This window comes from Melospiza georgiana, chromosome 1 (assembly GCF_028018845.1).
Source record: "Melospiza georgiana isolate bMelGeo1 chromosome 1, bMelGeo1.pri, whole genome shotgun sequence".
Lineage (NCBI taxonomy): Eukaryota > Metazoa > Chordata > Aves > Passeriformes > Passerellidae > Melospiza > Melospiza georgiana.
The window spans coordinates 60,840,925-60,867,870 of NC_080430.1; the positions used below are offsets into that span (position 1 = coordinate 60,840,925).

Genomic DNA, 26,946 nt, shown 5'->3' on the forward strand with positions numbered 1-26,946 from the left:
CCTTGTAAGACATCTAGTTTTTTTAGTATTGTCAAATATACTTAAACTTCTAATTAACTGGTGAAAATACTAGAAAAGTAATTTCCTGTACATTCAGTCAACATTAGTGAAGATTCAATGTATGGAAATAAGTGAAGAAAAAGAAACACTGAATTGTTACTGCCCTTCCTTATTCTCAAAGTAGGCTGATTTATATAAATTATATAATTCAGGAAATATCACAGTCATCTATCGTAAATGTTTTGTGTTCTGTAAGGCTGTCACTTACCTTTTTTATTCTGTACAGCCTATCTACACAACCATTTTCTGTGGTTTTTAGATAATTTTGTGAAGGGTATTTTTTAGCTTTCAATTGAAAACAAAAAATTGTAGCTATTGGTGTATGAAGAATATTGTGAGTTAATATTTTAGCCAGTTCTTCCCTTACAGAAGATATTTTTCAGTTGCAAATAGCATTTCTGGGTATAGAATGGATGCAGTATGCTGATCATGTCTGATGAATGTCTGTCCCTTTATTTTGCGGTTTTTTTGTTTTAATTCTGACTTGAAGAGGTGTGGCTCTGGGAAGATGAAGCATTACTCTGTTCACTGCATAGAGTTTCAGCTATTGTAACTGACCATTAATTGCTTATAGGATTATGGTGGTCTCTGAAATAAAAATGTAGTTTAATAGGTGTTGTTAGGGGATTATATGCCAGGTAAATCATTGCATAAATTAATGGATCTTTGGCCCATGTTAGGGAGAGAGACATCAGTTTGTGTACTGCAACCTTTTACCAACCTTCTACTATATAAAATTTAAGTAACTTAATACTGAAAATATTTCCTACTACTTTCAAACCTGTGTGTTGAAACAACGATGCCCTTTCAGAACACTTTCTACAAAGACTGATTCTCAATTGCTGCATCCTTTTTTTTTTTTTCCTCGGAACTGGAAAAAAATTAAACAAAACCCAAGTATCGAGGTTGTTTTTCTTTTCCAAGGACAGTAACTGGTAAAACTGTTTAGAGTCCGTTGCTTTGTCAAATAAAATTATTGTAACTTCCTGAACATGTTTAAAATCTAGATCAAAAGTTCATTTTAGTCATATCTTTTCTAAAGAAGGTGAGTTTGCACTAGATGTGTAGGTTATTTTTTCAGCTGAGAAAGGTTTTGTGTGTTCAATAAGATTTGATCCTGGTAAGGGTAAGTTTGTTTTCTGGTTAGAACTGGAGTTTTAGTAATTTGTGTTCATATCAATTTTCTCATTTACTTGCAGAAGTAGCTAAGTCAGATAATGAAAGTGGTTAATAGAACTTCCAATGTATTGGGCTAGAGCTTGATAAATGCAAATGCTGGACTTAGGTCTCCAGTTTTGTTTGTTCTAGGAAGGATAGACAGTAGTCAGAGATAGAGATAATATATAGGAGTCAGAGATTTACATATCACGGAATCCAGGAAAATGTGATATATATAATTGTTACACTATTAGAAGTGTGACACTCTTACTTAATGTCTGCAGATCTAGACTTTTCCTAAGGAAGGCTAAAAACAATTTCTAATTAAAATTCAAACTTAGTTGTTAATTGGTCTTTTCATTCATTATCAGGAATAATCCTCTGTTTTTTCTTCTGGCCTTCTTACCTGTGGTGATTCTGAACCTCTCTTTTTGTTTGAGAACTCTGGAAGTACTCCTTCAGAATAAGCTCTTGAAAAGCAGAGACTCCAAGTTAGAAGAAACTTATGATTATTCCTCTGGAGCACATGACTAGAAACTACTGACCCTTCCCTTGCCTATGTGCAAATTACTTTTTAAGTAAAAGGAGCATGCTAGGGAATTGCTAAGCTTTCACAGCTGAATTCAGGGCACTCAGGCTGGTGTAGACTCCCAGAGCATCTGACCTACTATGGTATTTGAGCATTGGCTACTGGTGAGTGCATCCAAGGAGCAAAACCAGCAAATGTGGTTGAATTTGACTTATCCCTAAGGGAGCCTCTTCACTAATTTGCTTTTATGCTTGAAAGGCTGTAAAACAAGGCTGAATGTTTCCTTAAAAGGAATCTTTTAACTTCAGCTGCAGTGAGTTCCATGTTGTTGAGCTGTTTGTAAGACCAGAATTAGCCTTATTTAGTGTTCTCTACTTGGCTTTGATTATGACCGTGAAATAGGAGATGCTTCAGGTACTTACTTTCTGTACTGTTTGTTGACATTGTGTGTATTTGCAATGACTTGTGTCACTTTGTCTCAGAATTAGTCAATCAATGACTATACAAATTCATGGTGCCCTAGTACTTGAATTGATAACTTTTGTGTCCCCTGAAGTATGCCTACAGCATTTGAATCTGTATTTAAATGTGTATTTTAATCCAGACTTCGGGTATAGCACATTTAAAGTTGAGAAGACTGTACCTTTATGGAATAAACTGGAGGTAGAAAAAAGGGTCTCCAAAGGGAGAAGAGTTAGAGCTGCTGGTTAAAACAGTGCTTAGCCCTGTCAGAAACGGAACTGTCTGAAAGGGATGGTGTTGGGACAAGAGGTTGCCAAAACACAATGGAAGTGTACAAAACAGGCAAAATAATCCAGACCCAAGAGGCACAGCTAAGAACGTGTTTTGTTTGGTGACGCAAAAGCCACATTCTACTCTTAAATTCATGGTGAGAGACCAGAAAAGCTCATAGTAAAATAAAAAGAAGTCTACCAATTTTGTTAATTCAGTATACTCTGATGAGAAGTGTATAAAAGAGAGAAATAATCAGAGCTCTAAAAATGAGCTTCCTGTTCAAACCAAAAGGGAGGAGGATTCATTTGTTGCAATGATGAATAGTAAGCTGCTATTAATTATTTGGTCTTGACTTAACATTAGTGTTGCCATGCTGTTCTATGACGAACAAGACCTGAAATAAGGAGATACTCCATGAAAGGCATTAATAAAACATCTAAAATAGACCATTCTGGCAAAGCTACAGCATCTAAGAGAAGGATTTCAAAGCCTCTTGGAGCTGAGAATGATTCTCAGATCATGATGCAGATCTCTAAATATCAACTACATATTGTAATGACAGATGGGGATGCCCATCTGTTACTGTCTTAATTCCCAAATGACGAAGTCACTTAGTTACAAGGGGTAGGAAGAATTGCCTACAACAAGGAGAAGCTTTGGATAGTATTGGTAGGCGACTTCCAGCAGGAACTTAAGCTATTTAGAAATCTAAAGGGTCACAGAAATCAATGCAAAGTTGAGTCAGCTGAAGTGACTATAAAGCTCCTTAAAAACTATTTTGCAATTCATAAACTTGAAGGGAATAAGATTTTCACAGTTCATGGGATGTTGGTTTTTTTATTACTCATCAGAGGAAGTCTTACGCGTGGAGACTTACGAACAAGAACAAAATTCTAGCTGCTACTTTTGTTGGCTTCCTGCAGTGCTCTAGAACTTACTTCCTGAATTATCCAATTCAGTTACAAACTCCTTATGCATTAGAAAGTCACTAAATTAATCAGAGTACACTTAATATATGAAAAAGAAAACTAACTTTCTTTTTTTGTTAGATTTCCAGAAGGATTGAGGATACTGTATGATATAAGAAAATTATGATGAAGGTTTCAGGAATAAGTCAGGTGACCATGGTGTCAAGGATGACCTAAATTCAAGGTGTCAGACACTGAGCTGTTGTTTAATTTAATGTGGGCTCAAATTTTCTTGTTCTCCTGATTGGCAAACTGGCTATCATCATTCTTCATGCACAGTTAAAAGGAGGTGTATCCGAGAGCATGGAGTACAGTTGTGCCCAATGTGCATGTGAAAGGCTGAGGCTGTAGCTGTCTCCTGTGAGATACTTTTCAGGCAGTCTGGTTCACAGCACAGCAGTTGCTTAAGTTCCTGGTGATACAGACTTGTGTGTCTTCTGTAGCAAAATGAGAGAATTGCTCAGTTCCAACAGAAAGTCTATAATGAATTGCTATGAATGCAAGATAAATATGGATTCCAATCTTCTAGAAGAAGCAGTAGTAAGGGAAAGATTAGTTTCAGACATACAGAAGCAAGTTGGATCTTGTAAATATTGTAAAAATAAATATAGGAGTAAGTGGATAGATCACAGTAAGGTTTTTATCCTAGAGTGACACGTTGATTTGCTGAATGGGAGTTTGTAATGTGAAATTGAAATGCATTCTGTCTAGAAGGTTTAGAGGTTAGTATATGTTTAGCTGATATCCTTGGACATATATGTTAAATAAGGAGAGATGTCTATAAAAGGTGCAGCAAGTCGAGAGGAGTGCATCTGAAAGTGGGAACATACAGACAGTTTTCTGATACAACTCTATGGCCTATCACCCATTTCAGGTGCACAGAATCAGCTTGTACTTGACATATGCTTATAAATTTTGCAGTAGTGCATAAATTCTAAGGAAGAAGCTTTCTCTGGCCAAACAAGTAAAATTTCACATTATCACGGTTCAGTTTGGTCCTGTGTTGTTTTCGTCTGGCCTCTTCTGCATTTCAAAAGTCTCTCCATAAGGAATGAAGGTTAGGCTTCTCAGAAGAGCCTCTATAGTTTGGGCATGCAGCACAATTCACCTGAGGACTATTACAGCAAAAATTTTAACTTGCTCAATGGACATTATTACAACACCTGACAATGATTAAATTGTTGGCATAGTGTACATTTTTTTTCCTTCCTGTCTTCGTGTTGGTATGTTGTCAGCATAGACCATGCAGAGAATTCCTGTAGGTCTAGAATTTTTGAGGAGCTGTTCTGAACACTCAGTGTTTTAATTTGCTCTTCTCAGACTGAGACACAAGTATGGCAATGCTTCTAACCAGATCAGATGTTCTTCTAGTGCCGCTGTTAGCAAAGACTGTCCGAAGGTGGACAAGAATTAATTATCTGAGCTATTAGTTGGGATTTGTTTTCTATAACATAAGGAAATGCAGGTGTTCTGTCCGATATTGGAACAGTGATTATGAAATAACAGATTACTTTGTAAAGTGTTTGGTTAAAGTGAAATAATCCTATACCAAAAGAGCTTATCGTAAGCAGATAACCTGGCTGATGTTTTCATCCTGCAGTGTGGTATCAGTGTGGAATCCAGTGACAAGCCCTGCAGTTACAACAGGAAAGATTTAAAATAAACAAAAACCTAGCCTGGTTGAGGGATGCCAGTGCTGCTTGTTGTATAAAATTACTGAAGAGGTAATCTGTGTTGAAAGCATGTAAATGTTCCAAAGCTATAAGACATTGATGAATGTAAACATTTTTCTCAATTATAATTACAGTGAGATGCACAAGAATGGCCTGTAAAGCGGAAAGCTTGCGTTACAAGGATGTTTTCCTATTTTACAGTGACTCGGGATTACTAAAATGGTATTGGCACACCAAAATCCAAATGGGTGTGGATTTTCAGCAGTCGGTGTTGCTGATAAGTGTGATTTAACTAACTTAGAAATGGACTATCTAGTGATAAGCCAAGTAAATTAACCAGTAGCAAAAGTGCCAGGAGAGTTGTGGGCAGATCCTTTTTCCAAAAATAAAAAAAAAACTCACTTTCATCACTAACAAGCAACCCAAAAGAAAACCCTAAACCTGGTCCTGACTGCCTCATCATTGCTTCTTTTTTGCATTTAAATAAAACTTTATGGCTCAGCAAGTGACAGCATTCCTAACTGAAAGGAAGTTTGTGTTGTGCTTTTGACTACCATAGTAGTTTGTAGCATAATCTCCATGAGTACTTACTTGTTAGCTGGCCTTTTAAGGGTGAAGGCAGAAACTTAACTATGTGCTTGCTAGCAGTCCTCAACAAGCAGTTAGAATGAACATACTCTCTAAGATTTTAAGATAAATGCCCTAATAGAAATAAGATCTCATATTCAGTGTGTGGGATAAATACTAATTCTGTAGAGTCATATTTAAAGCAAATGTAAAATCTTCTTTTTAGGTTTACCTTTACTTGTGCAAAGAACAATTGCAAGAACTATAGTACTTCAAGAAAGCATTGGTAAGGGTCGCTTTGGAGAAGTCTGGCGGGGGAAGTGGAGAGGAGAAGAAGTTGCTGTGAAGATCTTCTCTTCAAGAGAGGAACGGTCGTGGTTTCGAGAAGCAGAAATTTATCAGACAGTTATGCTACGCCATGAAAACATTCTTGGATTTATAGCTGCAGACAACAAAGGTTGGTGACGCTATGAATTTGTTTTGCTGATTCTGCATCTGGTCAGAATAGGCAGTGCATGAAGGAAAAAAATGTGAGAATCCATATAACAGTAGCAAAAAATAGTTTTGTTACTGCAGGAGTTCAGGGTTTGGCACATTTTTCATAGGTTTAATGAAGGAAAAAGTACATTGTCTCTTTTTTTGGAAGAATGTGCTTTGTTTAAATTTGTTTAAAATGCTTTAGTATCAAAAAGGGGATGCCTTATCATGTGAGCCCACACATCTGCTGAATACTTGTACCTGTCATTACCTCATAGCCTAATAATATAGATGTGTGGGACTGAAAGAGATCATGTCTCATCCTGTTGTCCTCATATAAAGTAGGAGGTAGAAGATTTATTCTTAAGGCTGAGTTATGAGATGTTATTCTTTTAGAAATCCAATTAGAAAATCAATTATAAAAATGGAATTATTTGTTTCTAGTAGTAAAAAAATTATACCTGCTTCCTGAAGCTCTCCTGATGAGCCTTTAATCATCCAGTTAGAGGAACCATTTTTTCAACTTTGATTTGCTGTGATTTTTGGACAGATTAAAGTTTCTTGGATTTTCCTGCAATTCCAGTAAAGAGCCAAGAGTCTGACAAAACCAAGTTTTGGGTTTCTTTCATTAAGGGGAGCTAAGATATTAAGATGCTGTTTCATTCTGTTATTTTCATCTGAAATTGCATGTTTCACCACAAATGGCATTTGACTTCTTTGTGGAGAAAGCATTAACAGAAAATTCTGTCACATTAGAGAGGAGTCAATAATTCACACACATCCTGGATTTTTAAAAGGCTTTCAGTTTTGTGGGAAATTCCTAAGTGGTTTCAGTGAGGGTCAAGTATATGTGAAAGTTCTTTTTAATTGCCATTAGATGAATTTCAAGTTTCTATATAAATCTATAGAATAGGAAGAGAATCCAAGAGATTGTGCAGAGTACTTCTCCAGGAAAGGGTTGTGTAAGTTAACTTGCTCCTGACAGATGTTTGTGCAACTTCTTATCCTTCAAGAGCTTGCAGATCAACACAATACCAGGCAACTTTTTCCTGCAGTTTACTGTGCTTGCCAATAGAAACTGTGTTATTTTCATGCCTAGAATTGTATTTGGTAATACCATCACCTGCAAGAGCTGGAGCTTGCTCTGATTGGCCTAGGGGAGTGAGTATCTGGAGCCTGGGTTTAAAATTAGATCAGCTGCATTAAAGCTATAAATGAAGAGCTATCTCTGCAGAAGCTTTAGCTTCTATTTCTCATTTAAAAGCATAAAGGATATACTGCAATATCTTAGATGTAACTTTTCACAAAATCCTCTGTAAGTATACCAGTGTCTCATTTTGCCTAAAACCTACAGATAGTTTGTCCCAAAAAAAACATTTGACTGCTGTAAAGAGGAGGTATGAGAAAGGTTTCCTAAATGGGTGGGTTTTTTAGATAATTTCTTGCTTGCTGGTTTGTGTTGCAGATGCTATAGCATTTGACTTGGTCATCTTTGGTTTTCTTGTAATATAATATAATGTGATATGAAATTTTTTTCTGTTAATATGCTTTATGTACAAAGAAGAAATCCTTAACTGATAGGTCATGGCACTATTTGAGGTTTTGGGTCTTCAGAGTAAGGCTCTTGTTCTTTAAAGAGAACTAGTTGGTGTCTGGTTTTTAAAAGTAGATAAAAATGTGTTTTGAAAATGCCACTAGTCTTGTCTGTTTTCTAACAGTATTGCTGTCTGAGCAGAAATCTGTGTTGTTGTTTTTTACCCATCAGTGCAGAATTAATTCATAGTATAACCTTCTATATTCTCTCAGTGAGGAAATATGCGCACATAATTTACTCCCTGGACTAAGAATTCAGTCCTGAATATTGAGGGAGGTTAAAACTTCAATTCTTGTTTGGGATACTTCAGGCCGCCTGTATCCCATTAAATGAGAGAACATAGAGGGACCATTATGGGAGTAGTTCTCCCAGTTTAGCAGGTGCACCATCATGGTACTCCAAAAGGAGAAGGTGTCTGGCAGCATGGCTGTAGAGAACAATGGCTTAAGAACACCAAGTGCTCTAGTGGCTTAAGGAACAGTCCTCCATTGTAGATGCTGGTGCTAACTGAAGAATGTTCATGTGATGCCAGGTGCAAGATTATGTATTCGTTCACAGCAGCAATGTCTGCAGAGGGTTGGCATCCGTTTCTCTGTAGGGCTGACTTTTGAATGTATTCAGAAGTTACTGCAGTCTGGCTGGAATGCACAAAGTCATTAGACTGCAAGAATCTGTGTGTCTGAGGTACTGCAAAGATACAGTAGAGTATACTGCTGAGATACAGGAGTACTAGTAATTTTAAAATTAGCAAAGGACTAGTAAAAGAGCTGTAGAACCAAGGCATGCTTCAGTTCTTGCTGCTGCTGAAGGCATGAATAAGGTCTTTCCTCTTACCTCAACTGCAGTTTTTCACAACTGCTGAGGAACATCTGGCTGTCTAGTGTAAAATTGGTGGAAGGGGTTCCTTTGGGTAGGAGGGTGTGTTTGGATTAGAGCTTGTGACTGAACTGCTGTTTTCGCTCCTTTTTCTACTACACTCTTTAGATTGTCCATATGCCTTAATGGCATATTCTTCTTTTCTGCTTCCCCAGACCTGTGTCATGTTCAGAAGGCTACAGCAGCTGGTCCAATCTGTCTGCTTCCCATCCTGTAATCCACTAGGAAATGGGTGCTGCAGTTAAGGCAGCTTGAGGGCTGAGAAGTAATGAATGATTTTAATTGCAGTTGTGGTCTGCCTGACAACTTCTGTGTTCTGGGTAGCTCTTTGTATAGCAAGTGTGTGCTAACTTCCAAATTCTGCTGCGTCAGGGAAGTTACTTTCAGGGCCATGTGTTGTCTTGTTTTGTGCCATCTAAACACACAGTTTTTGTGCATGGTTTTTTGTATTGTTCTTTCTAACCCAGTTACTTCAAGGTAAAGTGTGTCAGGGACTATTTAACTGTACTATTCTAGTAACAAAAGAGTAGTGTCAGCAACCACAGTTCACAGTACTAAAGGTTTCTCTGCATTAGCTGGCTGTAATCTTAACTGGCTTTAGCCTGAGGAGAGGGAATCTGCACAGCTCAAGTGCTTTTCATCATTGAGTCAGATGACTGTGTCAACATGATAGAGTCAAGCTGTTATGCTAACAAGACGCCAGTCATGCTCTAGTCACTGACAAAAGTGCTATCTCCCTGAATATCTCCTTTCTAAGAGATTTCTAGTGGGAGATCCTATCTGAATCTGATTTTTTTCAGAGCTTTTTCCTGGTTTTTTTCCTAATATTACATTATCAGTGTGTCAAAAAGGCTAAATATCTGCTTTGAAACACTTTGCTACATAACACCACAGAAAACATTTTTGTTTCGCTAGTGTTGATGTGGAAAAACCAAACATTTTTCACTTAGGTGATTTCCAATCAATTGAATTTAATTGAAACTTGATATTGTAGGGCACAAATATTAATTCAAACAATTATATATTTGATATAGCAATTGTATAAATTCCTTTCTTCATGAGTCAGCTCTACTAAGACAGATTTTGCTTGAACATTAGTAATGTTTTCCCCAAACTGTAATCAGTCTCCTGACAACAAATCTGAAAGCTTCTTTTCTCAGAATTTCAATGTTTATTTGGAGTTTAAAATTAAAATCTTTTAGTTCTGAGTGTCCTTGGTGGTATAAAATACTTTCAGGTGTCCTGAAATAGCTGAAATAACCATAATTGATCTCTTAAATATGTTTCCAATAACACATGTAATTTTTTTCATTGTGAATATTCTGAAATTATTTGAGATTCTTGATCATTGTGAGTTCATAAAATAAATTAGATTGCCTAATCATGGAAAGCTGGGCTACTGTATGTAATTACTATTGAGTGTAATTACTTTTTCCTACCGGATAATGCAAATCCTGTGATTGAAAGCTTTATGGCAGATGCTGTTTACTGTGCAGCTAAAAATGCTCAGCTATTTTACAGGTCAGGTTAATTATTACTTGGTAATAATCAACTACTGTCAACAGAATAAGAAGACTTAAGTTTATTGTAACATGTTCTGCTTAGAGTGCTAAACGAATATATGGCTTGTCAATTATAGCAAGTCAAACATTCCCTTCTGATAGCTGGACACTGGACCTGTTGCTGCATTTCAGCTTGCCTGTAATTATTTATATAATTGATTTTGATGTAACACTGTCCCTTGTTAAAATCTGGTTGAAGGGTCACAAATATGGCACATAATAGGAAAGAATCATGGTTCTTCTCAGACTGGATGGTAAGCCCAGTTTATATTCCTTCTTTGGAAGGAAGTTAGAGCTTGAATATTAAAACTTGCAGGTAATACACAAGATAAAGCTGAATAGAAGAGTCTGTAACCAGCAGCATATTCCCCTTTTAGGAGGAAATGTAGTGTTGAGAGGGGAGGAACTTTATGCAAAGGCACCATAGTCTTGAATCAAAGCTGTGATAATTCTTCAGAAACTGACATCTTTCATAGAGGTTTTTAAAGACTATAGGTTTGGTAGACTAAGTAAAATTGGTTTTATTTCTTTCCGTACAGCTAGGTGGCTAGTACAGACAAATGCTGAGGTATCCCAACCCTAAGAAACAGGAGAAGAAATAAAATACAGGACTAAGTAATGAATATGTATGATGTTAATGCCCAGGAGAGGATTATTTCAGGCAGTGTAGGATCATAACTGATGAAGCAGTAGAATAAAACTGAGTGAAGAAAATATTCTCACGTGATAAGGTTAGTTTACTTGGAACTTCTGCAGCTCTTTGTATATTTAAGAGCATCTTTTCTGTGCCTGTGAACTCATACCTGTTTCTAGTGATTCTGTAAGACTGTTTAGTGAAACCAATACTCTTGGATTGATTCCTCAGAGACCATAATTCTCTTAGGAAAAAGTCACATTTAGTACTGTGCTGAGTTCCATGAGTTTGTGCTTGGATATTGCCAAGTAGCAAGGCATGCAGCAGTTCTAACTGAAAAATAACTTAAGATTATTTTTTTTTAAATCTTTAATATCTGTGTTCCTTTGTAAAAAACAGCACTTAGGCATCCCAAAAGACTGTTCCTGCAGCAGTAGTGCATTTTACCAGTCTTCTACATGTAGCAAGCCAGAGTTGTCTTTCCATTAGGGGAATTGTTTGAATGTATTTTTCCTACCCTGAAGTATTTGGAGTCTTTTTAATTTTGGTAGATTTTTTTATTTTTAGATTTTTTAATGTCATCACTGACTTCCCTAAAAGCATCCAAATAAAAGGGATGTTTGCAAGTTTTCCCACCCCCACCAAAGAGTTAAGTTAAAGATAAGCACAAGTGTTTCTATAAAGGTGGTTTCTGTCAATCTTTAGAGCAGGCATTTTGTACTTCTGGCTTTTCTAGACAAGAGTGTTCTTTGGAAAGTAAATTTTTTTCAGTATGTTTGCAATAGGAAATAAGTTCTGAACTTCTTTCCTTTTTTCATGTTCTTCATATTCTTGAGCAATCTCTAGGGACTATCACATAATAAGACATCTTTTTGATTTGTGCTGAGTGTTCTCTCTTGTTCTGAGACAATAAGGGCTATATTATTCAGACTAGGAGTCCAACAGATGTCTTTTATGGGATAACTACTCTTCTAAGGAGATAAAAAATTCTTCTGTAAAACTAGCTGGCTATAAAAACATTTTTCATGTCTGCCACAGTAGAGGTGCTTTTAAAACTCAACAAAATTGGGAAACCTATTCAGTGGCAGGATTGTTCTTTCCTAGGTATATTTCTACTTCTTAGGTAAAAAATACTTTTGCTCCCATCTTGATTTGAATTCCTTTGACAGTCTTCTTTCTGTGGCTTAAACTTAAAGGTATTTTGTGTTACTGCTTTAATAATGTGAACAATTAAGTTCTTATATGTCATTTGTATGCCTTGGGATAGTTACAGATGTATTGTGGTACATCTTGTTTGTCATAGTTCAATCAAAAATCAAAGCAAACTGATTTCCTCACTGTTTTTTGCTTTCTTTACCTTTGTGCCTCCTGGAAACCTCAATTTTGGCCAGCAATTTAGAGGTCATCGGAGGCGGGATTTAACTTTGTGTCTGATTGCTGCTTGTAAGCTTCTGCTCTAGGAGGAAAAATAGTTCATTGTGGGAATTGTCTCCCAGGCTGATAGATTATGGGAAGAGTGAAGGAATCAGGGAGCAAAGTTTGAAACACTTTTTTTTTTTTTTGTGATTAGCCTGGACAATATTGTGCTAGACTGATAGTGATGGGATTAGTTTTGGATCATGCATTCAGCACTATTCCCTGTGCCCCACTCTAGTTGGAAACCTAGGGAAAGGCAAGGCCTGGCTAATACCCTGAACGGTTCACCCTGAATATACTCTGTTTTCTATGATTTGTGGTTTAATTTAAATACAAGAATATTCACTAAGCTTTTCAGAAACTCTCCCATGGCGTTACCAACCGTTGCAGAGGCATTAAAATGTTACAGGAATAGAAGAGCCTGAGACTAATAGTAAGAGTCTAATTTATAGAGGTTACTTGCAGACCATAATTTGTACCTCATAAGTGTTGTATATTGTTTATTTGTCATATATGTGTATGTATGTGTAGTATTCATGCCAGTTTTATTTTGCAGACAATGGTACATGGACTCAGCTGTGGTTAGTGTCAGACTATCACGAGCATGGATCACTCTTTGATTACCTGAACAGGTATACAGTAACAGTGGAAGGAATGATAAAATTAGCTTTGTCCACTGCCAGCGGTCTTGCTCATCTACACATGGAAATTGTTGGCACACAAGGTAATCTTACAATTATTCTGCTTATCATGTGGATATTACTGGTTGGTTTTTTGGTTTTTTTTAAATGACACATAAGTACCTCGTTCTACTCTGTGATGATTTCGAAATTCACAGAACTTCTTAATTTGAAAGGCTTTTTGCCTTCTTTTCTCTGGTATTGTGATGTAACAATCCTTCGTACAAAATACCTGTTAAAAGGCACCAAGAAATGGTGCATGTAGCATCTTCTTAACTTTGAGTTGAGATAATGTTTGAGTAGGATGCGTGTGCAATAAATACTTGCAGGAAGAGGGAACGGAGCAAGTGGGGTGTACAGTACACATGAAAGGCACTTTCCTGAACAGCCGCACAATCTACAGTAAATTATTTCAGGAGGTATCCTGGTGCACATAAAGTGTCAGAACTGGAAGGAATTCTGTTCCTTCAAACAGAAGCTTGCACCAGGCTCAGAATAAAAGGAGGTTGGTTTGGAGGTTTTTTTACATATTCTCTTTTTGTTTCCTTTACAGGCAAACCAGCAATTGCCCACAGAGATTTAAAATCAAAAAACATATTGGTGAAAAAGAATGGAACATGCTGCATTGCAGATCTAGGATTAGCGGTTAGGCACGATTCAGCTACAGACACAATTGACATCGCCCCAAACCACAGAGTGGGAACAAAAAGGTAAAATCATTTATGTGATGTATCTGGCAACGTTTATGATAAAATGCTTTGGTTTTTCTTGTCTCATATAAATTTGTGTTGATAGAAATATAAACAGCAGGAAAATGTAATGGCAGATAGAGTTCTTAGGCACCTCCTTGTCAGCTGATATTTCAGTTAGATGGTAGGCGCTTAAAAGGCACCTTCAATGTTGACTTGTGTAAAATGCTGAAAACTTGCTAAGTGTTGTAGGGCACAAATATTAATTCAAACAATTAAGAGATTTCATGACTGATTATTTTAGAGACTTCAGTGCTCTCTTTCTCCTTCTTAGCATGTATTGCATGGAAATCAGGAGTGTAAAACAGGATATTGGTAGTGACAGTAAAAAGCTGTGGTTGTCAGTGTGAAGCCTTGTGTGGAAGAACATACAAGGTGCAGAGTCTTGGACACGGGGCTGTCTTGGAATCACATTTTTTAAAGAAATGCAAGAAGTTAAAACAGTCATCTTTGTCATTTAATGCATAAATAGAATCTTAAATGGATGAGTCAATATAGTCTGTCTTAAAAGCTTTTTCTGAATTTGGAAATAGAGATTTTTCTTGCCCTAGAAGAATTCAGAGCTGTTTAACTGAGTCAGCACAAGTGCAATAAAACTTGCTGTGAGTAATTTATCATTGGTGAACCTTCAGGCAGTAATAACTGGAAGCTATAAATAAATTTCCCTTAGTAATCCATGTAGCTATACAGCACACAGACGTAGTAGCACTAACTGTGAACCACAGCAAGCATTTTGGACGTGGGCAGCTTTTCATTCTTCTAATGCCTAGAGGTTCAGTGCTGTGTCAAACTGGAGTTTGACACAGCACCGAATGTGTGACAGCTAAGCCAGCCCATATGGCTTAGCAGTGTTTGAAAAAATTGTGTTGATGTTGTCCAATCTCCAGTTTATATATCACAACCACTTTTTTTTCTATATCCCTTTAGTAAGTGATACTGCGAGGTGGGAGGTTGATTGAGGTTTTTACAGTGAACTGGGATGCCCCTTGAGCTATGTCTTTGTGGAAGGGAAAAAACCCTTAAACATTATTTTAAGGCTCAGTTAACTAAAGCTTTTAGAATATGTACTGAAAATTTATTTTACTGATGTGTACACTGTGAAGTTACTTTGTTCTAAAGCTCTGCTGTACTAATCCTTTGCCAGTTTTAAAAATACCACACAAATGGTCAGGCAAGATTTATTTTCTGAACTACTTCTAAATTATAAGGAAATGAGTATTATTCTTTCTCAAAGTGTCCAGTAGCAGGCTTTTTTCAGAATTCATCATTACAAATTTAGCTGCATGCAGGGCACATGCCACGTGTGATTTTTGAGTTTTCTACTACATCTACATGCAAAGGAAAATAACGTACAAATCAGTTACTTTCTTTAGTCTTGGCACTGGAGAAAGCATCCTTTCAGCTGTGTTTGCAGTTCCCACTTACCGGATCTTTTCTTGCATAAGCATTATTAAATTGCTTGTTCATCTGTCTTACGCTTCTTCACAAGGGAAAGCTGTAGGAACTCTTGCTTGCTGCAGTGGGCAGGAGGAGGACTAATCTGTTTCCCCTTTTAAAGACATTAGTCATTTCTGCCTCTCTGAAAATTACTCGTTCTTGTAAAAGACTTAGACCATTCTTCTTCCTCTTGTGCATTCTTAGGTAAGTAACTGCACCTCTGATTAATTTTTCATAATGCAGTTCAAGTCTTACCTGTTCAGTGACAGTTGTAACTCTTACTGGTTGCCACTGCTGGTACCTCTTCTGCACATGGAAGCTTTGTGTACAAGTTCAGGGAGATTTGGTGAAGTCCGTTTTTCTAATGATTGTTGTAAAAATGTATGTCTAGGGAGCAAGCAGACTTACTCTTGTGTGAGTGATCAGGGTGTTGAGTCAAACTGATGATCCCTCTTTCTGACTGAATTCTCTGACTTTATTTCTTTTCTGTTCAGAGGCTTAGCTTTACCAGAGGGGTGAACTGTGTGCTTTCACAGCTCAGCCTGCAACATAAAGCAGGGAATGTGAGCTTTAAACTGAGAAGGAAATAGAATCTCTCTCTCACTCTCTGAGGCAAGTAAAAAACCCTTATTCTCCTCCTATTTTTTTAGAAGTGTGGCCCAGCTGTTACGTTTGATAGTTCAGATACATTGTGTTTTAAAAGAAGTTTGGCAGCAAATTCTTACCATGTGTGCTTCTTAGAAGTTTACCTAAACAAAATATGGGCAGAATTCTATCTTGTAGAGTATAGGCTTGATGAAAGGAGATGCCACACAACATTTTGTCTAGTTGATGACACAAAGCTCCCTATATGTTATACAAGAAATTCAGACAGCTAGTACTGGGCTTTTAGATTGAAAGAGATGGGAGAAAGAGGTCAGCAGGCACCCTAAGTTTGTCAAGACCATGCTCAACACACTTCATACCCTTCTTTGTAGACCTATCCTTTTGTTCTTGGATGATATTGAGCTGCAGACCTTGCTCAGAAGGTCAGAATTACTCTATGAAACAGAGTTGCTCTCTCCAGAACCTGAAATACCACTTCTGCCAGGCAATGCATTTCCAACACATAATCTGACAAGGAAATGCCTACTTCTCTCCCTTTTGTGTAACAGCCATGAAATGGCTGAGCTGCTGACCTCACTACACAACCTCCTTGCCTTTCGCATCTCTTGTTCCAGCAGTAATCTCTCAGCAGTCATTCACCATTCTGTGTCATGGAAGCCAAAGCCAATGTAAATTCATTGATGGAGGACCACGGTAAGAGGTCAGTTTGCCAATGGAGCTCACGTAGAGGGGGGATTTTTGGCCACATTCAGGCTTCTTGTGGTCTTTCCTGTTAAAAACCTTGTTCTTTGGAAGGTTCATGGAAGTTAAGAGAATCTCCTTTACTGTGTTTTTAGTGTTTCCGGCTGATATCTTGCACCATGGTTGGGGTTTCTAGTTACTGTTTTTTCAGGTCCATCACTCTTTTCATTGTCATGGCGTCTTAAGATAGATCAAGTATTCTTTCTGCTAGGCTCCAAGATAATCACTTACTGTCAAGCACATGAAGTACCATAAGAGTATCCCGTAATGCAGAATCCTTGGAGAGCATTAAGGTGTTCACCACAATCTTCCATTTCTTGATTAAAACATCTTTGATATGGGTGGACCAGAACAATTTGAACCTCACCCATATCAAAGATTACAACAATACTTAATACTCCACTTCCATTCAATAAATACTGTCAAAGTAAACCTTACACTCAACTCAGACAGTTGTCCTCTGCTTGTGCTGTGTTTATTACTTGTGAAGAATTTGTATGCCTTAGGAGAACTCTCATCTCAGCAAACTTTGTTGAAGTTCTGGGTAATTCAGAACAAATGCAACTATTTGTTGCAATTTTTTACGTATCTTGATAGTCCTTGCTTCTTTATATCTATGTAAGTTCTGTAAGAATATCTGTAGTACCGAGGGAGTTCTGAAATTCCTTTTAAGCAGTGTGTCTTGCATTCTGCCTACCATCCCTGATACTGGAAAAGAAAATCCTACAATGCTGTTGATTAAATGAAACTATGTCTAGGTGTCTGTGGCTGTTCCAGAGGCAGAGCTATTGCCTGGCACTGTATTCCACTCCAGTATTCTGCACTTGTTGCTTTTTTACCTCTCAACACTGCTCTTCAAAGCCCAGATGCGACTGTTGGCCTGCTTCATTGGTATGCCAGCCTGAGACTACTGGGGCGGTGATGTGGAGAAACACACTGAACTCAGCTAAACATCACATATTGAATTTAGCTTCCAGAACCCAATCAGAATGAGAGAGCAGTGCTACCACTCATGTTGACTTGATGCAGCAAATAAAATTCACTCTTTCCAGCAGCCAGCAGGGATGCTGCTGTCAGTAGCTTTTGCAGTAAGGTCTGCACTGATGTTTTGCTTGGTGTTCCCATGTCAGACTTACTCACTAAACAAGGTAACAATCACTTGGATGCCATCATGGGTTTTCAGGCCTTGTTTCTTAAGAGAAACTTGGTTACAAGGAGCTGTTTCTCCTTGCAGAAAATGTGGGTAAACCAAATTGATGTGCACAGTTGTTGATTTGTAACCCACATAATTTACTAATTTTTTTAAAAGCATGGTTTATGGTGGGATTTGCAAACTGTATGATGAAAAATTGGGTACTGCAATGACAGTGGGCTTATGTCAAAAAAATTTTAACAGTGCTGGTTTCTTAACCAGCACTTGTTGTCTACTCCTGCTTTAGGCTTGTTAGGGGATATTTTAAGTGGCTGCTATAGTTTTTCAGATTACAGGAAGTGGGGCTTCCTCTAGCCTGACCCTTGGAGCCCAGCTGGTGTGTTCCAAAGGGCCATGGCTCTGTTCATCTGAGGCCCATGGATATGGCTGCTGCTTTTTTCCTTGGGATCCAACCAGTCATACACTGACACATATCGTACTGATAGGGCTGATTATACAGATTGCTGTGCACCATGTGCTGTCTTCAACACCCACATGAAACACTGTCAGAACTTGTATAAAACATAACTATAGACAGCCAAGTCTCCTGCCTTCTATTCAGCTGATCAGGATTGAACTTCATTAGTGAAAGTACATACTCCCTTCTGCAGCCTCACAAGTCCATGCATGTTTATGAGCTGCTCAACCATCTATCCAAGGCTTGCTGTGTCTAATGCTCTGAACTCCATGAATCTCATACTCACCAGCTGGGTTAATGCACAGCAGCAAACAGCTGATGTATTTGTATGCATGCCTACCTGTATGGATTCCCTCAAATATCCGCATGGGCTCTTGTCCTGGCAAATATCCCTGCCTGGGCTGCCTGGATGCTGGCTAGACCAGCTTGAAGGTTGCTGGTTAATTACAGTCCTGCACACCAGCTGTGCAGGGTTGGAGAAATGCAAATCTTCTTGCTCAGCCCAGCAGCTGGTGCCCAGGCACACAGACCTTGCAGCCTGTGACTCCCACTCCAGGTGCTGGTGCTGAGAGACCCTACTCTGTTTTTCTCATCCCCTTTCTCTGCTCTAGCTAGTGCCTGTAAGCTGTGACAATGAAGCCTGTGATCCATGGTTTTATTTCAGTAGCTGAAGCAGACCCACTTATTTGTTCCAGTTGCTGGTACCAGGGTTTCCTTCACCTTCTATCAGACTACAGTTGCTGGCCCAGAATTCATTCACAGAATGACCACTAGCTCCAGATAGGTGCTCTTACCACCTGCAGACATGCTCCTAGGACCTGTAGTTCCCCTTCCAGCTACTGATGTTGGACCTTTCCTTCTCTGTAGTTTCAGCTTCATCCCTTGTGCTGCTGCAGTTGCTAGACCTGAACAGACAGAACCATGCCTGCCTCCAGCTGCTGACAGTTCTTGGAGAACATGTGCACATGGGCTTGAGAGTGAGATTGCACAGAATAGTTAGGATTTAATTAAATAGGATATACTGATGAGCATGTGCAGACTGGCACCCTTTTATGCCACAGGCCCTTTTGCTACCCTTTCCTATCTGTTGTCACACTTCTGTTCCCTGTGTCCTGAAGGTTCCTTGATAAGCATAGTGTAGTTGCACAGGCCTTCCTTCAATATCCTCAATCATTGTGGTGTTCTTCTTTCCCACGTATTAGCAGTCACAAGGTCCAGACTGCACCTCTATAAAGTTAGGCCTGGAGTTTCTCAATAGCCTGTCAATGAACAGCTGGAGACTTCTGGTCTTTGTCACTGTCTCGGTTGTGTCGTCTCTGTCAGGTTTATAGCTCTAGTTTATTGATTCACATTTTACTTATTCCCCCTATTTATCTGCTTGTTTCTCTTAGTTTACTTATCCCTTTACATTGAATTGTCTCTGATTGGATAATCTTAATGAAGCAGAATTTTCTTTTATATCCTTTTCCACAAAAATACATTATTTTGTATTTGAGCTGATCAGTAGTGCTGAATTTTTTATATTCTTAAGTGTTTATGAAATAATTTCTTTTTCCACACAGGTACATGGCTCCTGAAGTCCTAGATGATTCCATAAATATGAAACATTTTGAGTCATTCAAACGAGCAGACATCTATGCAATGGGATTAGTGTTTTGGGAAATAGCTCGGCGGTGTTCAGTTGGTGGTATGTGGCAATCTTTATAAAATGGGACATATTAGGGAATTATGAGGAACTTAAACTTATTCCGGTTCTGAAAACAGTTTGCTCAAAAAACAGTGCAAAGTAATAGCCAGTTGATCTCAGACTTTCTAGTTGTTAATCCTATAAATGATAACTGGTCTATTCAACCTCTTTCTAAATGGACAGACCATACTTGTTGAAGAAAATAGGAAATATTCTTCTTTTTTTTCCAAATATTTACATAGAGGGGAGAAAAGGGTAAAATTTAATACTCTTGTGAGCAAGAGGCAAACACCACAAGATCTAGCTATAATGTGTTCAGATAAATCTATATCTTATTTAAAATGAAGCATGCTGTTACCAATCATGTGCTCTGAAGAAGCATGTTTTTAGTATAGCATGTGAAAGATTTGATGTAGCTTCTGTCTCTTCCAATTTTATAAATTTTAGATCCTTTAAGGGTAATGTAAACACTTCTAAGGTGTAGTTAAAGATTTTTGTTTATTTATTTGTCAGTTGTTGTGATGTAACTTTTAAAAATGAAAACCAAGAACTGGTAGGGTAGTGATAAGGAACACAGTAAAAAGTGAAGAATACATAATCCAGTGTTAGCTAAAATAAAGCTATTTTCAACCTGTTACAGGAATCCACGAAGATTACCAGTTGCCATACTATGACCTCGTTCCTTCAGATCCTTCTGTTGAAGAAATGAGGAAAGTTGTGTGTGAACAGAAGTTAAGGCCCAATATTCCAAACAGATGGCAGAGCTGTGAGGTATTAACTAACCTTGCTAAAGCTGCTTTAATGGACACTAGAGCTTTTAGTGATTTTAGTGGCTTAAAAATCACGCTTATTGTTGAAGGGAGAAGAGCTGCTTTTAGGAGAACTTAATTAATTTCATTCTAATCATTATGGTTTTATTAAAAGCATTGTTCCTTGGTTATACATAAGTATTTAAATATAATTTCATAAAAATTAATAGCTAACTCTGCCTGGAGGATTCTAGGATCCCTTCCTGTGAAGCATAGGTGATGCTAATAGAAATTGCAGCTAGTCTGAATTCCATTATGCAGGAAGCATCATTGTAAATAAATTGTACTGTGTCTGGCTGGGATTGAGTCAGTGTCCTTCATAGCAGGCTGCATAATGCTGTGTTTTGGATTTGTGGCCAAAAGAGTCTGATAACACACTGATGGTTTAGCCGTTGCTGAGCAGTGCTTACACAGCTTCAAGGCATTTTCCGTTTCTCAGGTAGGTTGGGGATGAACAAGAGCATGAGAGGATGAGAGGGAGCAGAGCCAGGACAGCTGACCCAAACTGCTCAGAGGGAATATTCCATAGCATTGCTCTGTCACAACCAGTGACTCACAGATTGGGGCAACAGCTTCAGTGCACTGCAGGAGCAGTGAGGTACTGATAAGGATGAGGTGCTTTGGATAGAGGAGGGAACCTGGGTTGTGGCATGTGTGGAATGAATGCATGGCTAAGAGTTGGGCAAGAGTGCACAGGAAGGAGAGAAAGGTGGTGAACGCACCAATAAACTGTAAGACAGGTAGTTATCAGGATTAAAATGACTAAGGTAATACAGCTTTCATGGTACTTTGGAGCTGTTACTTTATTTAATCTGCCATTTTTGTTATTTGCCTTGTTACAAAGAACATGTAGAAGGACTCAGATTTCAAAGACTGGCTCTCTGAAGGATAAAAATACTTGAAAAATTTTTAGAAGCCTTGCAGAGCTTCAATCTGAGGAAGACAGCTCATGAACTTAATTGCTATGCATTGAAGTAACTCCTTAACTGCAAGTACAATTTAAAAGGGTGTATTTTTGTCTGATGTGAAAATTCAGAAAACAGTTACAGACAAGCTAATAGTTTTTCATTAAAATATTATTTTCATGGGCCAAAATCTACTGAAAAATATCAGATTTTCTCTACAGTGTTTAAAGAGTTTTACTTTTCTGTAAATAAAGTAAGTTTTTGGGGTTTTTTTTTTAACTGTACACTCTCCTATGCACCTGTAGTACTAGTAATGGATTTCAGAAATGCCTGAAGAGTCTAAGAGCAGCAGTTACATGGGCTACACTGGAACAGCAGTGCATCCAATGACTTGTGTTTCCTTTGCAGGCATTACGAGTGATGGCAAAAATTATGCGGGAATGCTGGTATGCCAACGGAGCTGCCCGGCTGACAGCTTTGCGCATTAAGAAAACATTATCACAACTTAGTCAACAGGAGGGGATCAAGATGTAATCCTGGATTTGCTACCGAAGAACACTGTAAAAATCCCTATCTGCACCAGAGTGGCGTGCTAAGAAGGTTAATTGTTCTACCTCACTGGGGGAACAGAAGGATATTGCTGCCTTTTAGTACTTCATAGGAACGTCACTTAGGATTTTTGTGGATGTGCTAAACAATTGTGTTGGGTCTTTCTGTGCACTATGAACCTCTTTCCCAGGTTATTTACAAAACATCATGTACTCTAGTTTCATTAATCTATAATTTTTTCATTTGGGAAATTGATAGCTGGTCTTGGCTAGTTAACTGTGCTAAAAGTAGGAGGTCACTTCTAAAATGAAACTGGTTCGCTATTTTGTTCTACAGTGCATTGATGGCTCTTAAAGCAACTTTATTCCTGCCTGGTACATTGACTACTCTGAACCACTGTCTCGATTCCTTGATTCAGATTGTGAATGTACCTTTGGAGTAATATTGGAGTATATACTGTTGGAGCTAGCTATTAAGGTGGTGCATCTTTTGGACTCTTACCTTGACTTACAAATTGACCTCATTCAGTTGTGGGAACATAACTTATGCAACTATACTTTCTGCGTGATTACTGGGTTTTTTCCACTTTTTCAGAACATTACATTGCCTTCAAAATAGATTGTATTACACCAGTAAGTGCCACTTTTGAATCTTTTAATGCAAAATAGTAGGGATGTACAAAGCCTATGGTACTTTTGGTTTCAAAAATACAAGTTAAAAGTTGTTCCTTTGCCTAGCTAAGTGCTAAATCTCACTCATTAAAACAGTGAGTACATAATTGATAAAATATCTGCAATTTTACCAAAATCTGACTCTTGAAACCACTGTAGGAGTTTTAAATAGTGTAAGCTAGTAAATTCACTGTCATATTTTGTAATTGTCAAGTTATGAGTCATAATTATGTAGATTTTTTTTTTAATCAAGTGGTACTTCTAAAATGCTTGAAGTACCTATCTACTTCAGAAAAGTAGCAAGAAAAGTAAAATGTTAAGGGAGATTTTGCTTCATTAAATAAGTATGAAAAGCATATTTTCTGTGCAGTTCTGCTGAGTCTTAAGGCTCAAAGAACAATATTTGCAATTACACAATGATTAAGTGCACCTGTCATTAGAGAAGTTATTTGGGCTTTTGTACTAGACAGTTCAAAGCTGCTTATAAGTTTTATGTGCATGTATGTTGTGTGTGCCTCATACACAAAGTGGTGAGCTAGAGAAGGTGGTGAGCTGTAGGTCTTTGGATACAAATATCAGGGGATTCCAGCAATCCTCTTCATTGTTAGAAGAACAAAGCTTATGGTGACTTGTGTTGTCATAAGAACACAGAAGAATATGCATGGCTTTAGTCAAGATTTCCCTGAGTTTTTAAGAGTATCGTAGTATTTTCACAAACTTGTTCAGCAATTAAATTGTGTCCTGCCCCAACGTACAACAAAAACCTGCTGTTACCAGGATATTTTTTTAATTGCAATTTTAGCAAGAGTCTGGTTGGCCTTTGGTTTCATTCATGTCCAAAACATAGTATTTCAGTATGCAAATGTGCCTGGTAATTAATATGCTGCCTAACCTGCCACTCTTCAGAACACATCAGTGCCCATCTCATTACGCAGCACACGTGGCAACCTTTAACTCAGCTTCCCGCTCATCCCTTGGCATAGAGCCCACTGAGAATTTGTTACCAAGAGGGTGGCAGTGGCAGGTTGGTTGCTGGCAGCAGCACAGTCGAGCTCTGTGCCCTGGTGATGTGTGGCAGCTCAAGCAGGAAGAGGAATGAGGCCCAGGAAGGAGATGCTACATAGGTGACACAAGCCTTACCCAAGAAAAGCCTTAACCGTTAATTTTTGTTTATTTCTGTCTTCTTACTGCTTGCTTGGAGGTGAGTTTAAACTATGTCAGAATTACAGACCTTCAGAGGTCAAACTGCAAATAATGAAACGCTTTTGTCAACAACAAAATGGATGAGTTTATTCTTACTGGAAGACAGTAACCAGGAGAAAAGGGAAAAATAAGAGAGGTTCTTAGAAACCAATTAGGCTTAAACATACATGCAGCTGTCACACTTATGTTTGGCATTATCTGACAAGTGAGGCTTATGTGCTTCAGGCCTCTGTCAATCAAAACCGGATTAAAAATTACTTCATGTAGGTATTTTAAATAAAATATGCCTTTGTGTGCATGGATAGTTGTGCACCACAGAGTTTTTCAATTAAATGTCAAAAAAAAAAATGAATATAACATAACTCCCAAGCCTCTCTTCTTGGCAGCCTCTCTAGCAAGTTCAATGTATCTGTACAGATACTTTAAAAAAGCAGCTTATCCTGAAAATAGATCAGGGTCTCCATCTAATTTCAAAGGCTTCCTAGTTAGCAATTCAACTTTTTTTGTTTTGTAACTTTGTTACATTTCAAGTTTTCATAGGTGTCCTGGGGTCCTTACCACAGATACGAATGGTACAGGTCCTACTTCAGAAATATCAGGCTCCTGGTGTGCCTCAGATCTCTATAGTAATTTTGGTAGTAACAGGAGTGTTCACGCTATCATTAATCAAATAATTTTCATGGCTCTTTTTAGCACCCACAAAACCTTATCAGCAAAACATTTAATTTCCTAAAATATACAGAACAGTTCTGTTGCATTTTAAAGAGGATATACAGCAACTGGACAGCTTCGTGGCATGCAGATGGTTCTGTCAACAATATAACTGTGTGTTATACTGTATCAACCACCTGCAAATCTTCGCTCTCCTGAATTGCTCTTACTTTGTTCAAGATTTAGCTTTGTAATAGAAGCTTGCAAAAACAAAGCACAGAAGGATGCTTGACACTGTGTAATGACCTAAGGAACAGTGTTTTAGAGCAACCTTATAATTCCTATTAGGCTGCAGAACAAGAAAATTGTGAATAGAGCTATATGTATCCTCAGTTCTGACACCACAACTTCAAGGTTTGTTCTTCTTTTCCGTTATATGAACTGAACACCTTTTACAAAGGCTGTGTCTGTATATATTATGTAACTTTAAATGTTACCTGTGTAAGATCATATCTTGTATATATGGACACAGGTACACATAAGTATTTTTTAAACTAAGATTGTAATATCACCAGATCTGCTCTTGGAAATCCAGGGGGACCAAAATATTTTAGCATTCAAAATATTAATTTTGTATCATTTCAAGTATATACCAAAACAGTTTCTGATTAATATTGATGCAAATGTTTATTGTAAATATTACATGCATTACACATTCACTTAAGTTTTGTGGATTTAATCAACTTTATGTTTTAGTAGCATTGAAGCCTCAGTTTGGTTTACAGACTTGTGACCAGATGGATATGGACATGGAGAACAAGGAGCATTGGAAATAGTCTGATGCTGAAAAGCCTGAAATGTCATTTTTGAAATGCTGGAATTCTTCAGGGACCCTCCAACCTTAAAAGCTGGACTTCTGGGATGTTTCTCAAGCAGACTCTCAAAGTATGACACACTGTCACCCTCCTATGGTTCTGCTTGTAATCCTAAGAAAGACTTTGTACATAAGTAAAGACATTGGTATCGACTGTATGGGGAAATGAAGGTGTCAAATGAAGTAAGAGGCTATTTTATTTTTTCAGTAATGGCTCTGAGTGTGATTGCCATGAAATTCAACTTTTAGTTAGTTCCTTGTTTATATTGTGCCATTGAAATGATTGCAAGATGTTAATCATTTTGTTTAAAAAAACAAGCAAACAAAAAAAAATCCCTTCACTATATCTGTTGCTTTAAACTCAAATTACCTCTTAAAAGACCAAGGTACATTTACCTCATGTGTATATAATGTTTAATATTTTTCAGAATGTTCTCCAGGTTTGCAGTTATATGTTTCTAGAAATATGGGTATTGCTAAATTTACAACTTCAGTGGTACTAAGTGTATTATCTGGTGTCCCAAAACACTTTATTTTCTGTATTTTATTGTATTAGCAAGTTTGCTGCTTTGTCACTGTAGCACCTGCCCTTACATAGCTGTGTGGATATTGCCTTGTAAATTTTACTTTTTGGATGATTTGAGGATCCTGTACAGATGAGTGTCACTTTTTTATACCTTACCAAATTGTGCATTTCCCTTACATTTCTGAAAATATGTATTGTATTTGTAGAGTATACATTTCAATGGATTGTAAATAGGACAGTAGAAGAGTGGATGCTTACGTTAAGTGCTAACACTACAGTAGAGAGATTAAAGCAGTGAAAATAAATAACTTTTCTCAAAATGCATGAATTGTCTTTCAGAACAAGAAGTTGCAAGTAGATACAGGTTTGTGTGTGATGTTCTTACCTGCTAATATGTGTTTATTGTGAGTTCCTTTCCTCAGAAGGAATTTCTTCTAGTACAAAAATGCTGAAAGGATTTGCTACTGCTGAGGCAATCCACCTCATCTGTGCAGTATGTACATAGTGCTAAAGTGCCTGTTCGTCCTTGCCTCCTGCAGTAATGTTGGTGCAGGAGCGTTGCTTGTGTCTCTCATTTCTTGGACAAAATTAGTAATGACAAATTGTTCTCTCTCTATGTTTGCATAAAAATAACATTAAGTCTATTTTAGTCTGTTTAGGCAGCTCAGCACCTCCGTGCATCCCATAACTGAAAGTAAAATCTGCTTGTGTTGGAGTGGAGTGTTTCTGTGCAAAACTCAGTTTCAGGCTGGTGTTACATTTCTGAAGGAAAGTGGCTATTTAGACACAACAAAAATAGAACATCTTGCCCTCATCTGAATTTAGGTTCATCCTTCAGTTTTGGCTCAGACAGAATTACCAAAAATTACTACTTTCAGCAGACTTTCTCCACAATGGGAAGCTATAAGGTGTCCAGATAAAGCCTATAGCTACACCAAAATACTGTGTTCCTTTCAAATGCTTTTACAAGAGCAATGATTTTTTTGGTGAGAACACATC

General features: G+C 37.7%; 1 protein-coding gene across 1 annotated transcript in view; it reads left to right on the forward strand.

The window, feature by feature from the left end:
• The window catches only part of TGFBR1 (transforming growth factor beta receptor 1), a 34,259-nt gene extending 7,992 nt beyond the window's left edge, over positions 1-26,267 (forward strand). The window contains exons 4-9 of the mRNA XM_058042048.1: positions 5,917-6,147; positions 12,806-12,973; positions 13,483-13,639; positions 19,635-19,759; positions 20,400-20,530; positions 21,882-26,267. Of these exons, the coding sequence (XP_057898031.1) occupies positions 5,917-6,147; positions 12,806-12,973; positions 13,483-13,639; positions 19,635-19,759; positions 20,400-20,530; positions 21,882-22,007 (938 nt within the window). The 3' untranslated portion in view covers positions 22,008-26,267. The remainder of the gene's footprint in view (positions 1-5,916; positions 6,148-12,805; positions 12,974-13,482; positions 13,640-19,634; positions 19,760-20,399; positions 20,531-21,881) is intronic.
• The last annotated feature ends 679 nt before the right edge of the window (positions 26,268-26,946 follow it).